Below are 13,831 nucleotides of genomic sequence, written 5' to 3' on the forward strand. Positions count from 1 at the left end.
AACTCGGCAGCGCCGAGCGGCGCGGCCCCTCCCCAGGCTGTGCCGCGCTCCCTCCCGGTGCCCGCCAATCCTCTCGCCTCCCTCCTTTCCCCTCCCTCTCCCCCCTCCACGTGAGGCGGCGGAGAGTCCCAAGCCTCCCCGACGCGGCGCCGGGCCCGGCCCCAGTGAGGGGGAGCTGGGGCGCGGCGGGCGCGGGGCTGGGGCCGGAACCGGGGGGCGGGAGGGGGAAGCGCGGAGCCCCCAGTCCCCCGCGGGCAGCGCGAGAACAAAGAGTTCTCCCACCCCTCTCTCCCCCCCCCGCACGTGGGGAGCGAGTGCCCGCCTCTCGCCCCGCCCCCCGCCGCGCCTGATTGGCGCGGGGGGGGCCCTGTCCGGGGGCCGTCCAATCGGGGCGGCGCTCGGCGCTCGCCAATGAGCGCGATGCCGATTGGGCCGCTGCGTTTGGCGCTCGGTCCGGGAGGGTGAATCCGGCAGCCGGAGGCTGAGGGGAGGGAGAGCGGCGCGGCGCGGAGCTGGCGGCGGCGGCAGCGGCGGGGCGGCGGCGACGGCGGCGCGAAGCCGGGGCAGGGGGGCGGGTGAGTGAGCGAGCGGGTGGCAGGGCGGGCGGCAGGGCGAGCGACACCTCGCGGGCTTGAGGCGTTGGCGCCGGGAGCGGCTATTTATAACCGGCTGTCTTTGTAATGGGGGAGGGGAGGAGGGGGTGGAAGGGGGGCGACGGCTCCCGGGGAGCAGCCGCCTCCCGTCCCCTTCCCGCGGGCGCGGCAGGGCCGCGGGGGTCCGGCGGCGGGTGGCGCTGGCGGCCCGACACGCGCGCTCCCGGCCGGTGACAGCTGGAGGGGAGAGACATGGAGTCTGAAGTGCCCTTTGTCTAAGTTGGCTCCGTCCAGCCCGGCCGGCGCTCCCCGTTCCGACCCCCGCCCGGCGGAGCGCAGCCCCGGGTTAGGGGGCGAGGTCGTCGCCCCCCTCCTTCGGGGGTGGGGGGCGGCGGGCGCGGGGCCCGCGGGGAAGACCCGGTGGTTTCGTTCCCCGCCTCCCCGGTCCTGCTGGCCTCATGCGGCGGCGGCTGCCGGGCACGGTTTGATTGCAGGGGCAGAGGGGAGGGCTGCGGGCGCCTCCCGCCCGCCGGCTGCCGTCTCGGAGCGCTCGGTGGAGAGATCCGCGGCACCCGGCGCTTCCCCCGCCGAGGCCGGGCTGCCGGCGGGCTGGGACGGCGCGGCTCCCGCGGCCGCCCGGAAGCGGGCGCTCGGCGGGGCGAGCTGGGCGGGGAGGCTGAGCACGCCCCGGGCCGCCACCGCACCCGCTGTCCTGCAAACCGGCTCCGGGCCGGAGCTCCCGCCCTGCCGCGCCTGGCCTTGCGGGGGGTGCTGGCTCGGGGAGGGGGTTTGCGGGGGGCGAGGGGGTGGATCGGTCTGGAGCCGTCTCCCTCCGGCCAACTTCCTAATCGTTAAGAGCACGGTGCGAGCTTGGACTGCTGGAGCGCCGCGAGAAAGTTCAGAGAGAGCTGGAAGTCCCGGGGTTTGGACCTGATGTCGCCGAGCTGGGGTATACAGAGCGCTCTCTAAAACTGGGGTGTCTGGGGAGGCGTGCTGGGGGGCACTGGGCAGCGCTGGCCCCGAGGAGCAGTACGGTTGGGTAAAGGTGGGAGAAATCGGTGTGTTGTGGCGTCACGCGTGTGTGTGTAACACCAACAGGTATTCATGGTGATTCAGGAATTGTTATTAGCAGACAAAAGGAAAGCAATCTGTGCATAGATGCAGCAGGAATGAGATAATAAACCCTGCACGTTACTCAAGATACTTATTCCTAACTTACAAAGCACTACCTTTATTCTCTTGGAGCTACAGAAAAGTTTTTTTTGTTTTTCTAACTAGGGAGCTGGAAGTTCAGATTCTTGGTCTCGTTAATAAGAAGCATGTAACAGTTTGAACAAAGCTGTTTAATTGTTGCAGGCTAGGTTCGTCTTTGTTTAAGTCTACCAACCGTAGTTTCAGTTCTCAGGAGTTTGGTTCTTACTAACACAGATTCCAGTGAAGAGTTTTTTTACCAGCATTTTCAGTGTAATCTTCACTTCTAAATTGGGATTTCCTCATAGATAGGTTGATCTTTTTTGTAGGGGTTGGCGCATTCAGGTTCTTTATATGAATTATAAAAATTAAAAGGTCGTTCTTTGTTTGTCCCCAGTGTCTATATCAAATTGAGAGTCCGGGGAATGTTTATTTGTGGTAACAATAAAGCATCTTCAGAAGGGTGAGTATTCCTTGTACGTAGTGTACTATAACTACTCTCACTTTAGATTATTAAAATGTGAATATTTAAGATCTGCAGAGTCTTTCAGAGAGCATGCTTCCAGTGTTTTAGGAGATACAACTCAAAAGTTTTGTGCAACATGTTGAGTGTTTTTAACTTTGAGAGCTAGTGAGTGCTTTATCAAGTACTGGCTTTAAGATCATTACATCAAAAATGTTACATTTCTTGTTGTGGCATTTAAAAAAAAAAGGGGGGGGGGAATCTTTTTTTTTCATCCGTCTACATGATGAATGAAAGTAACAATTAAAGTTGAACAACCTGTGGAGAAATCTGTGACAGTAAAGTGTTGCATGAGATGCCAACAGCTATTTTCGTCTGGAACTTTGGAAGAATTCAAGATTCTAATCAAGGAAAAAAATTAGGGAAAAAAATATTTTTTCCAGAGATTTCTGTTTTAAATAAGTAGTTTCATCCTGAAAAGTGACAGACACTGAAAACTGGCATTGTCAAAAGGTCATACAGTGTCTTTGCTCAGTTTAGAGCTAAAGCAGTAGTGTGTAAACTTAGGCCAGAGACTTGAAATTCAAGCTCAATTTTTTTTTTCTGACTGTATTTTTCCCCCTCTTGCTAGAATTGCCAACAAGCTGAAATACGGTGATTTCGTCAAATAGATTTTTGTTTGTTCTGAAACATTGCAACATTCGTGGGTGAAATGTAAATATATTCCTGCACTTCTGCTTACCTGTAAAGAAACTTCAGCTTAGTGAGAAGGAAATTTTTGTACTGCATTATTGAACACGCTAACTATATTATATAGAGAGTGCAAGCTAACTGCCGCTTTCTGTAAAGCAGTTTATGTCAGAATAAAATACATCTAGCATGTAGTACAGTCCAACAGTGTTCCTAAAAAAGCTGATGCACTCTAAAATTCCTATCAAAATCAGTCAAAAAAAATCTGTTCTTGTCACTGCTCACAAGCAGATTCAGCTTCTTTAGCTGTATATATTGTATACATTTTAATAAGTTCATAGATAAAATGTTAAAATTGAACAACAGTTTTAGACAACAGTACTGTATGCATGTGAATGAACAGTGAGAGTTATTTTTTAAAATGGCTGCAATACTGACAGCAGGCATATTTAATAAATGTTTGCTTTACTTTGTATTTGAGCAAGTGCTGTGGGAAACTATTGTTGGCTGTCATCTGAAAGTTCTGTAACTCTACAGTCGGCTAAAATGCATCTGTAAGCGCCGACTTGAGAAGTATCAGTGAAAATTCAGGGGGAATAAAGTTTTCCTCAGCAGGGATGCTGAAAATCTCAGGAACAGGACCTAGTCTTTGCTAAGCAAGTAAGTTTACTAAGTCAAGTAGGTCATCTTTACAGATTTACCTATTCAAGCAAAATTTGGTTTACCAGATTTGTTAAAAAGTGGAGGAAATGGACGAGGCGCTGTATATATAAATTTTAAGGCTATGTTGAGGTGTTTGAATAATACTTACATTAAGAAACAAGCTCCCTGTTAACAGAAGCTGTAGGACAGTAATGGGAGGTTTATTTTAATGTTAAAACCGCTACTAGCCTTCTGCTCATACTGTGAGCAAGGTCCATGGAGAGCAGTGCTGGGCTCATTGAAATGGTGTCTGGTTGAAGACCGCATTTATGCTGTCTCTATCTCTAAATGTATAGATACATTCAGCACCTATGTATATGACTTGTACAACTGTTCTGGAATGACTAAGTCGATGTTCAAATGGATGAGTTACTCCAGTACGGACATATAAGTGATAACTTCAGTTAAGTGATTACGTCTATGAGGTGAGGCAAAGAAAAACCTTGTATAAAATGGATGCAAAACAGGGAGAGGTGCTTGGCAGGGGAATGATACATTGATTACAAGTTAGCAGAGTGCTTGGGTTTCTTTTTTAGCTCTGAGTATGTGGCCCCGGGGGTTCTGTTGACCTCAAGGTGAAAAGGAAAACAATGTACAGAATTATTAAATTGGTATTCTGTTCTCACAGAGATCGGTTAAAGATTTTGGGATGATGCTGTGTATGTCTGTTTATGGATGAGGTAAAACTGAAGAGTGAAATCTGTTGGAGGAAGGGAACAGGTTCTGTTGAGTTCCAAGCAAGAAACAGTGAAGTTTTCTAAAAAACAGTAGTAACAGTGCTGCTTTCTGTAACAGATAATTGTAGGTAGTTTGATAGTTATGGGCTTTTTCTAGTTATACACCTATATTTCTACTAAGATGTGTCACGCTGTTGTCTTGAGGTCTGGATCCTCAGTGAAAGTGAGAAAACCACCTCCAGTCTTGCAGTCAGAATATGTATTCTGAATTAAAAAGATAAAGTAACACTATTAAACTGTTGTAGAGGCAACTCTTAAGAAGAGTGAAAAGTATAATTTGCCTATTATATCGATAAATTAAGCTTCTTTAGAAATGGTAAAAAAGAAAGGAATCTTCAAATATATGACTATTTAACTGCAGACTTGTAAACTGGTCATCATGTAAAAAAAGAAAAAAATATTGGGAAAGAAGAGGATGTCTGTTAGTGTCCCTGCTGTGCCCAGGAAAAACTGAAAACGAACCAACACACACAAACACCCCACACACCCCTCAGATTAATGTGGGTCATGCCCTTATTTTAGGAATCTTTTGGCTACCTGGCTGAAGTCTGCATATAGTATTTTCCAATAATTGTGCCTCTGCTCAGTTTCTGAAAAATACTCTTGTCTTGGAACAATTTATAATGCATGCTATGCTTCCTTTCTAATGGTAAAATCAGTGGTACTTTTAAGGCGAGAAGGCCATTTGGAAATCTAGATAGATCCTGCACGTGTTCTGAATGCTCTGGATCAAAATAACAATGTAACGAGTGGATCAGCACAGAGTTGTCATTTGCTTGAAAACGTCATGTATTACTTCCAGAGCTTCTAATTTGGATATATACAATTTCATCAACAAGTGAGGTAAACCCAGTGCCTTACTGTGTCCAAATAGAGACTGCCTTGATACACAATTGCAGAACTTCAGAATTTACTATTAGTTTTCTTTTTATATGTATGCATATGGTGCCTGCTTAAACGATGTTGTATGTGTAATTATGCAAGCAAAGTAGTACAAATTGCAGTGCACATCCTAGGTTTTCTGAGGTGTGAACTGAAAATAAATCTGTACAGAAGAGTATGATTTCTTTATGCTTTTATATTATTTTTAAATCTAGAAATAGGCCCATTTCCCTTACCAGTTTTTGTTGTACCTTGCTCCTTCCCATTCTGCTTTTTACGTGGTTGGTTCAGGTTTTTTTTTTTCTGCCATGTATTCTATTTTTCACAGCTTGCATGTTCAGTTTAAATCCCAAAGCAGTTGGATCTAATTTAAAGAAACAAAAGTATTTGAAAGGAAGAAAACTCAAACCTTTAAACATATATAATTTTTATTTTTCTTTTTAATGTGAGCTGTTTCCTTTCCATGTTTCTTAGTGTGAGTGGATTTGGCAGGCTTTATATTTTTGGTGTGTAATTGTCTGATTTTATTTTTCACTATTAAGATAAAATATTCTAGAAATGGAATTCTAGAAACTGGAATTCAGTTTGCTGCTGCTGTCAGAAGTCAGGCAGATGTGTGTTACAGGTGCTTGATTTACCTGTGAAACTATACCATGACAAATGTATTAAAGTCATTAAGTTATTATTGTCTCTTTTTAATGATATGATTTATAACCAGGGTCAGTATATAATCTGTCTTTTGTGATAACTTCTTCTACCTATATGTTCACTAGTTTGTGTCATGTTTCTAGTGAGTATTTATTACTTGGGTCTTTAGTGCAAAGTTAAATCCACTGTTCAACCATTGGAAGAAGGATTGACATAGGTTGTTTTATTCTTAAAATAGTTTAACTGTTATTGGTGTGGAATCCATCATTGCTTTGAAACTGGGAGATGTAATTGGTCCCAAAGCCTTACTATTTGTAATTTTCTTCCTTACCCTGAGGGAGGTGATTTTTTTTCACTGGTGGGTGCTGGCGTTTTTTGGGGTGTGTGTTTGTTTGTTTTTTTCCCTTGTGCTTGGGATTTTGTTTTGTGTTGTTTTTTTTTCCAAGATAAACTGTTTCTTATTAATTTTCTCCATTAAATCAAGCTTCTAGAAAAGTAGTCTCTCTGTTTTTTCCCTTTATAAGCAACGCTTAATCTAATGTGCTGTTGGATTAATCCCCATATACCTTATAGAAGAGTAATGCCATACATTAGACCCAATTATTTTCAGGACTTTAAAATGAGAGTTGTGTAAATAACTCTTATGGTTGTTTTAATCATTTGAAGCTTGTCTTAGAATTTTTCAGATGGCTGGCAAAATACTAGATCAGCTCCAAAATTTGCCAGACTGTTCTAGAATAAATTTACATACATGGAAGTGTAACGTCTTTGAAAGTTTAGAGTATTTGCCTATGCAGGGGAAGAAGTTAGCTATTAAACTAAACTGTTGTGTGGCAGGGTTTTTGTAGTATGGAGTGTGTGGTTTTTTTGTGTGTGTGGATTGAGCTGAAGAACCTGTGGCTATTTTAGCGTTTTTAGAGTAAAAAAGGTGTGTCCACAAAACAAGTTTGGGTGGAATAGTCTGCACTTCATATTCACACCCTAAATTTTTGCCTGTGGAGACATGCCTTAAGTGCTCCCAGCAAATGTTACCTTTTCTGCCAGACTTATCCAGGATATCAAAAAGCTGAATATTAAGAGATGGAGGTGTTAGGCAACAGAGGCTATTTGGAATGTGTGTGGGAGTCATCTGACTCCTCTGGGCATCTGTGAATGAGTGTTAAGGGAGAAATTTGGAGGTATGCATTTGAACAACTCAGAGGTGCTGTTCGAGTTTTATGTGTAAAACATAACTTTCTCCTGACAAGTAGCCAGGCTTGGTCTTATGTAAGGAGTGTGGGATGGTTTTAATGTGACTTGTAAAAATCATGATCAAAATTAGGCCTGATACTTTTTGTTGCTTTTGTGCTGTTCTTAGATTTAAAATGTTTTACTTTGTTTTTGATCCATATAGTCTTACTCATGCATGCAAATATAGTTAAAAGTATTTATACATGCAGATACCCAAATAGAAGGTAAAAAACTTGCATTACCCTGCTGCACAGTGTTTTGCTGATGTTGCCCAAACTGAGGAAAGATGTCAGTTGACTTCAGTTAGTGCAGATTTTGGATTGATCTTAAATATAAAGTATCTGGTTATGACTTCCCCATTCTCTCTTTCCCCTTTTCCCCACCCAGGTTGGGGGCAGGGGGGAGATAGTACTTGAACTTGTTATTTTTATTTCCAAAACAGTATTTTTCTAAAAGTATCAAATGTTGAAATGTTCTGGAAGAAAGCAATAACATAGTGAATTTAGAAAATTTTGCTTTGAAATAGTTACTGTTACTCCTTACATGTTATTCAGTAATGATTTTATGTCTCTTCTTGTTTCTCTAAATTCTGAGGCTGTAGGGATACAGAGAAGGAACTTAATTTTTGAAAGGAAGAGGAATACTTTTGAAGGTTGCAGGCTTGCATATGCAGACTGATTGGACACACTAGTAAGGATTTGTCTTTTTCTTTTAAGGGCTGTCTGAAAGGTGCTACATTACTTTTTTTGTTCTACTCTTGTATTTGCTTAAGGAAATGTATTGAAAACCCAATTATTTGTATGGGAATCTTACTTTGTTATTAACAGACATAATTTTTTTTTTTCTACTGAAGAGAATGAGACTGAGAAGTACCCATACCGTTGTTTCTTGAGGAGTAAATGTTCTAAATGAAGCACTCCAACAAAATAAATCTAAAGGCAGTGTACTATTAGGAAAAAAGAAGTCATCAAACTGATGTCCTCCTTTTTGGCTGTTAGAAAATCTGAAATAAGCTTGTTTTCTAGAACTGTCATGTTGTTGGATCTTACTCAGGTATTCATGTTTAATCAACCTATACTCAGTGCCTAAAACTTTTAAAATGATTGGGAGAATTAGTCAAGACTAGGTGAGTTCTTGCCATTTTTTCCTTCTTCCTTTTTATTGTTTAAATTTTTGAAGCAATTGATTTATTATTTATTTTTTAAAGATATTTAGAACCACAGACAATTTTGGCTGTATCTTTGGAAGTACTTCTGGAAGGTCTGAGTTACTTAAAAATTCTGAGTTGCAAAATTTTTAACATCCTGGCAGATAGGGTAGGGGATGTTGATTATCTGATAGTTGCTTTGTTTTGATAGTTTTCTAACACCCCCCACCCCCCCTCCGCCCCCCCCCCCCCTCCCCCACCCCAAAAAAAAGAAAATCCAACGTAAAACTAGTAAGAAGATAAATTCAGATTCCTCATGTTTTTCAAGGAAGGAAAAGGGGAGTGATGGAACATTTCCTCCTCTTTAATATCCAAGAGCTACTTGACTCCTAATTCTTCCCTTTCTTTCCTCCTTGTCCTTGGTAAAGAGTTGGAGTTTCTAGCGTTTGCCTGGTCAGTTTATAATGGTGGTAAAACTCCGTATAAGAATATTCAAGCAATACAGTGCTAAACTATCTATATGAATGAACTGTTAGGGGAGAAAGCAAGAAATAAAATAGCATGGGAGGCAAGTTCTTTTATTTTTTTTAAATCAGATGGGGGGGAGCATGATTGAAGAAGAAAAAAAGTGAGTTCTGTGAGCCCTAGAGTTGACTTGCTTCTGTTCTGTCTTGTGTGTCAGTAACTGAACTGCTTTGATTTACTATGTGAGGTGAGCATTCCAAGTAATAAGTTGTATGAGTTTCAGTATGAACTGAACGCATCCAGAAATTGATCTGCAGGCTTAGGCATTTAGTAGTCTCACAAGAAGCTGAAAATTGAATGTCTAAGGCCATAGCTCACAGTGTGTTTAGATGGGAACAGAGTGGCTGGATGCTCACTTTTCTTCAGTCAAAAGTAGCAAGGTATTTTCAGCCAGAGAACTTCCTCGCGTCTGTCAGTATCTGACTGCAAAAATGCTCATGCTGGCAGGAGGGAAATGACAGCACAGGTGCAGGAAGAAGTGGCAGGTAAAATTGCTTCTTTTTGCAGCAATGCCAGTGTAAAGTAGGGGTGATGCTTGAAAATCAAAGCTGTCTGGTCCTCCATACAGTTTTTGCCTGGTATGTTTGGGCAGTAATGAGAAACTGTGTTTGAGAGATTCATTTAACTTTTAAAAACAGATTGCAAACAATAATTGATGAAGGAAGGTAGATATTGTCATCAAGGTAAGCAGAAGTCGGGAGTTAAGTATAGGGAGGGAAAACAGGGATTTCTACCAAATCTGGAAATTGGGCTGAAGGTTAGAATTTCTAATACCTAAGGTAGGAGCATTCCCTAGCAACATCTAGACATACAATGCAGGATTGTAGCTACTGTAAAGTGGTGTATGTAATTATGTTACGTACTGGAGCAGAGAGCAGGTATGGAGTGAGTCTTCTGAATTGTGGTTAGCTGCAGTGCATTGCTTGTGTAGGGATCTGCTGCTATCTGTTGATATATCAGTGTCTGCAGCCTGAAGTGATGTTTCTCCCTAGTAATTAGTTTTGGTTTTCATGACTTCCCTGATTATTTATTTATTCATTATTTTTTTCTCTAAAATGTGAATTCACACTGCAGCATTTCATTAATGCCAGGGTATTTGCAGTCCTTCATGAAACCGTTGCAGAAAGCATACATAACTTGGTGACACAGTCACGTCACATTTGACTTACGTCTGCCATTTGCACCAAAAGTTACTGTAGAGGATGTATGCAGAAGGATGCATCAGCCTTGTTATCACAGGAAAGCTAAAAATCAGCCATTTAGAGGAAATTCTGATTACATTGATTAGCTCCGATACAAGCTATTGCCTATGTTTATAATAATAAGTAACCATTCCAACTAGTTTTAGTTTGGGGAATAATACTGCAAATAAAAATATAGGCATTACAGTTAATAAGTTAGTTTGGTAGTAGTACTGCTGCTACAAGTAAGAAGTTTGATTAGATTAAGTATGCCATGAAAATGTACTCTTAGTTGACTGATAGCCGTACATACACTGTAAGAGAAAAGGTGTCTGTTGTAAACACAGTAACTGTACACATCTTGGTCAGGGTAGTGTGTGATGACCAAGTGTGAATTTGCCACAAAATGATGATTTATTTTTTTTAATCCTCTTTTGAAAGAAGCTGTAAATCTTACTCAAAAGATACAAAAAAGCATCTCTGTAATCTTGATTATCCTGAAGGATCATTTGGGAGCTATTAATTAAGGAGCTTCTGGGGTAGTAAAAAGGCCCAAAACCATTATACTTGGGGAGAAATAATTGAGAAGGAACATCTTTTGAGTTGTGGGGAAGTAGGTCATAGAGTAGTTGCTTATTGTGAATGTGTATGGCTCGACTTGCTTGTTAATATGTTTACTTGTTAATATGTTTTAAAAAATTTAAACAATGTGTTTAAAATTCATTTAAAAAAATCAAAAAAAGTGAAATTGAAGTCAGGGTGGGTGGGTGGGTGGGGATACCCACCAAAAAAACCCAAACCCAAGAAACCATTTAATGTTCCAGGGTGTATCTCAGGCTTCTGATCTTAAGCACACCAAATGCAAGGTAAGGCTGTAGTCACTTAAAGGATAGAAGATAGAAGTAAAAGGTCTGAAGAGTGAAATTTCAAAGGCACAAAGATTGGACTGTAAAAGAAGCGGAACCCTATTAGGATAAGAAGACAACTTATTGGAAAAACAGTTCCTTCATATTTGTTTTTTGGTTGGTTTTTTTTTTTTTTTAATTTTAAACATAATGGTAAGTTTAGGGAGAGTATGTAGCACTTGTTAGACTACATTCTTAATTAGTGAAGACCTTTCTGATCTGGCTTTTTTAAATTATGATTTCTAAGAGGTAGAACTGAGGGCTCCAACTATACTGTTAAGCAGACAAGGCCTCTTTCAAATGAATAAACACACAGAATAGTAGTGGAAAGGAGTGTGTGAACTAAGTAGTTGATGGAGATGTTAAAGGACACTGTAATATAGCAAATGTTTCTACTGATTAGAACAATCAATGATTACACACCAAACTGAAGAGTTCAGCCTGATTAAGCTCTTAAGCATTTTAATTCACAAATTATTGTTCCCTTAAAATAATTCCCAAATTGTACCTGTAGCTGATTGAAATACCAAGAGTTTTAGAATGCAGTGGTGGTTGTTTTCATGTGCTGAAATATTAAACTGGAATTTCAAAGGCAAGCAAACTCCATAGCATCACCTTTAAAAATAATGTGGTCCTTGGTTTTGAGATGGTGGGCCCAGTTCAGAGTTGTATTGAACTGTAGAATAGTTTAGGTTGCAGGTACATCTAGAGGTCATCTGATCCAGTGTCCCACTCGGGCAAGGCCAACGTTGAAATTGTCTTTTCCAGACCACTCCTAAAATGTTTCAAGAATGGAGATTCTAGCACCTCTCTGCTTAATGTGTTCCTATACTGGACTGCACTCACCGTGAAGAATTTTCTCCCTCTGTCTTGTCTGTTGCCTTCTTGCACTTTTATTTAGCATAGATTAGCATGTCTCAGTAGAGGGGCTGGAATAGTGCTCAGCTTCTGTGATCAGCCAGGTTTAGCACTGATTTGTGTAAGAAAGCACACTGTTAAGGAAATTAATTCTTTTATGTATTGTTTGAAATTCTTGAAGCGATTCGTCCAATTTTGATGAAGGCTAGAAACAGGCAAAAACATGATATATTGTAAAGAGTCTGTTTAGGAGTTTGGGAGCCTACATGCCATATTCTTAAATAATTTTGTTAAGAATAAATAGAATGTGCCTTGAAGCCTTAGACTTGTACTAATGCCTTAGACTTGTACTAATGATAGGAAATGGAAAATAACCATTGTTAACCATTGACTTGAATATATGCAGTTGTTGTGAATGGCTGTAGCGGGATGTGTGAGGCAGAACTGAATTGAACAAACCTATGGTAGCTCTTCATGTGTTGCAGAGATCTATATTTGTCTTGCACTGGCAATTAACGTAGACAAGTTAGAGATGGTTGCTGCTGTTTTGCCACTCACATCTTTTCAGAGCAATCTTCAGTTGATCTAGAGATAGCAGGAAATACGCGTCTTGAAAGCTACTTGTACAGAAGTAGTTTCCCACATTAACTGCTTTGATTGTGCAAAGTCTTGTAAAAAAAAATACACTGTGTGAATAGTATGTTTTACATGGTATGGAAATGTCTAGTGTAAATGGATGGTATGCTCTAATGGTTTGCTGACATTGACAGGGAAAGGCTTTGATCCTTTCCCTTGACCCTTGTTGTATGCTTCCTCTCCTTCCCTGCCAGTTTGGGTACTTACCAGGCCAGCATGAGCAATTTTGGTCCAGTTAGGGAACTCCTTATTTTGAGTACAGAAAAGATCTGATTTGATGTAACTGATCACATTTGCAATGCAAATTCTATCAGAGATGCTGAAGTAGTGCAGACAGACAATGAAGAGAGGAAACAAATGTCGTTTTAAGGTTCCACTTTCTTTTGCAGTCCTAGTTGAGAAGTACGGTAGGATGTATTTCTTGTCAACTTCCAAAAGCAAATAGGCATGTAAATGTGTTGCACGGTTTTGGTTAAGCTGAAATGTTCTTCAAAGTTAAGTTCTGTTAAGTAACTGTTAATACACAGTAACCATTGATTATGTTAGGGAGGAGAGAGAGCACTGACCTTGAACTTGACAACTCTGTTCCAGTGGAGGCAAAATGTTTTAAGTTGTTGGTACATAAACAACACCCCCACCCCCCCCCAATATCGTAGTGACAGCTGAGTACTTTTGAAGGGATTCCACTAACTGAAATGTATTCAGTGTTGCAAATAGTAATTTCAGGTAACTTAACTATCATGATAGAAGGAGTTTAATTGTGATGTGACTGCTCATAATAAAGGCATGCCCGTTATTATAGCAGCAGGCCACCTGCTTTTGGTGCTGCCATACTGTCTTGAAAACCTACAGCCATCATCAGTCTGTATTGGTGTTAGGGCTGACAGTAAAAGGTCTTGGATGTGGTCATTACCTACGCTGTACAGAGGCTTTTAATTCTACTTGCAAGTGAGGGGTTTTCTGCTAACTTGAGAGGGAGGAAGAGGTAGTATTACAAGATTTGAACATTTGCTTTCATACACAGACATTACTCCTCGATTTGGGGTTATGGCATTGGTACATCTGAGGATGTTAATAGTTCTCCTCCTTACATGAAGTTTGTTCAAATTAATACTTTTGTCTTTGGCAATAGCTTGAATAATGGTTTCTATCTCTAGAGTAATCAAAAACATTCTTGTAGAACATGGAATCTCATTAGAGTACATCACAAGTGTTTTTCTTAACCTACATCATCCACAGCCTCTGAAGCCTGTCCGAGTGCAGAAGAACAGATGATTTGTTTGGAGTTACTTGCTCAGATCAGTTCGTGAACTTACCAGTTTCTTTTGGATACTGTCAGAGCCCAATAGAGGTTAAACTTTTGTAGGCCAATACAAGCCTGTTGGCATTTTTCTGCCCAAAGAGTGGTACAGCTGGCATGGATGGCTTAGTAAATGTTTCCTG

General features: G+C 41.4%; 1 protein-coding gene across 10 annotated transcripts in view; it reads left to right on the forward strand.

The window, feature by feature from the left end:
• The first annotated feature begins 442 nt into the window (after positions 1–442).
• Positions 443–13,831, forward strand: part of EZH2 (enhancer of zeste 2 polycomb repressive complex 2 subunit) — a 52,258-nt gene continuing 38,869 nt past the window's right edge. For 5 of the 10 annotated variants that reach the window (XM_056338640.1, XM_056338644.1, XM_056338645.1 and 2 more), the window contains exons 1-2: positions 1,403–1,542; positions 2,182–2,247. In XM_056338640.1, coding sequence (XP_056194615.1) covers positions 2,210–2,247 — 38 coding nt within the window. In that variant the 5' untranslated portion in view covers positions 1,403–1,542; positions 2,182–2,209. Of the gene's footprint in view, positions 576–1,402; positions 1,543–2,181; positions 2,248–13,831 lie in introns of those variants that run through there. The other 5 variants (XM_056338641.1, XM_056338651.1, XM_056338652.1 and 2 more) reach the window with 5 other exon arrangements.

This window comes from Falco biarmicus, chromosome 4 (genome assembly GCF_023638135.1).
Source record: "Falco biarmicus isolate bFalBia1 chromosome 4, bFalBia1.pri, whole genome shotgun sequence".
Classification (NCBI taxonomy): domain Eukaryota; kingdom Metazoa; phylum Chordata; class Aves; order Falconiformes; family Falconidae; genus Falco; species Falco biarmicus.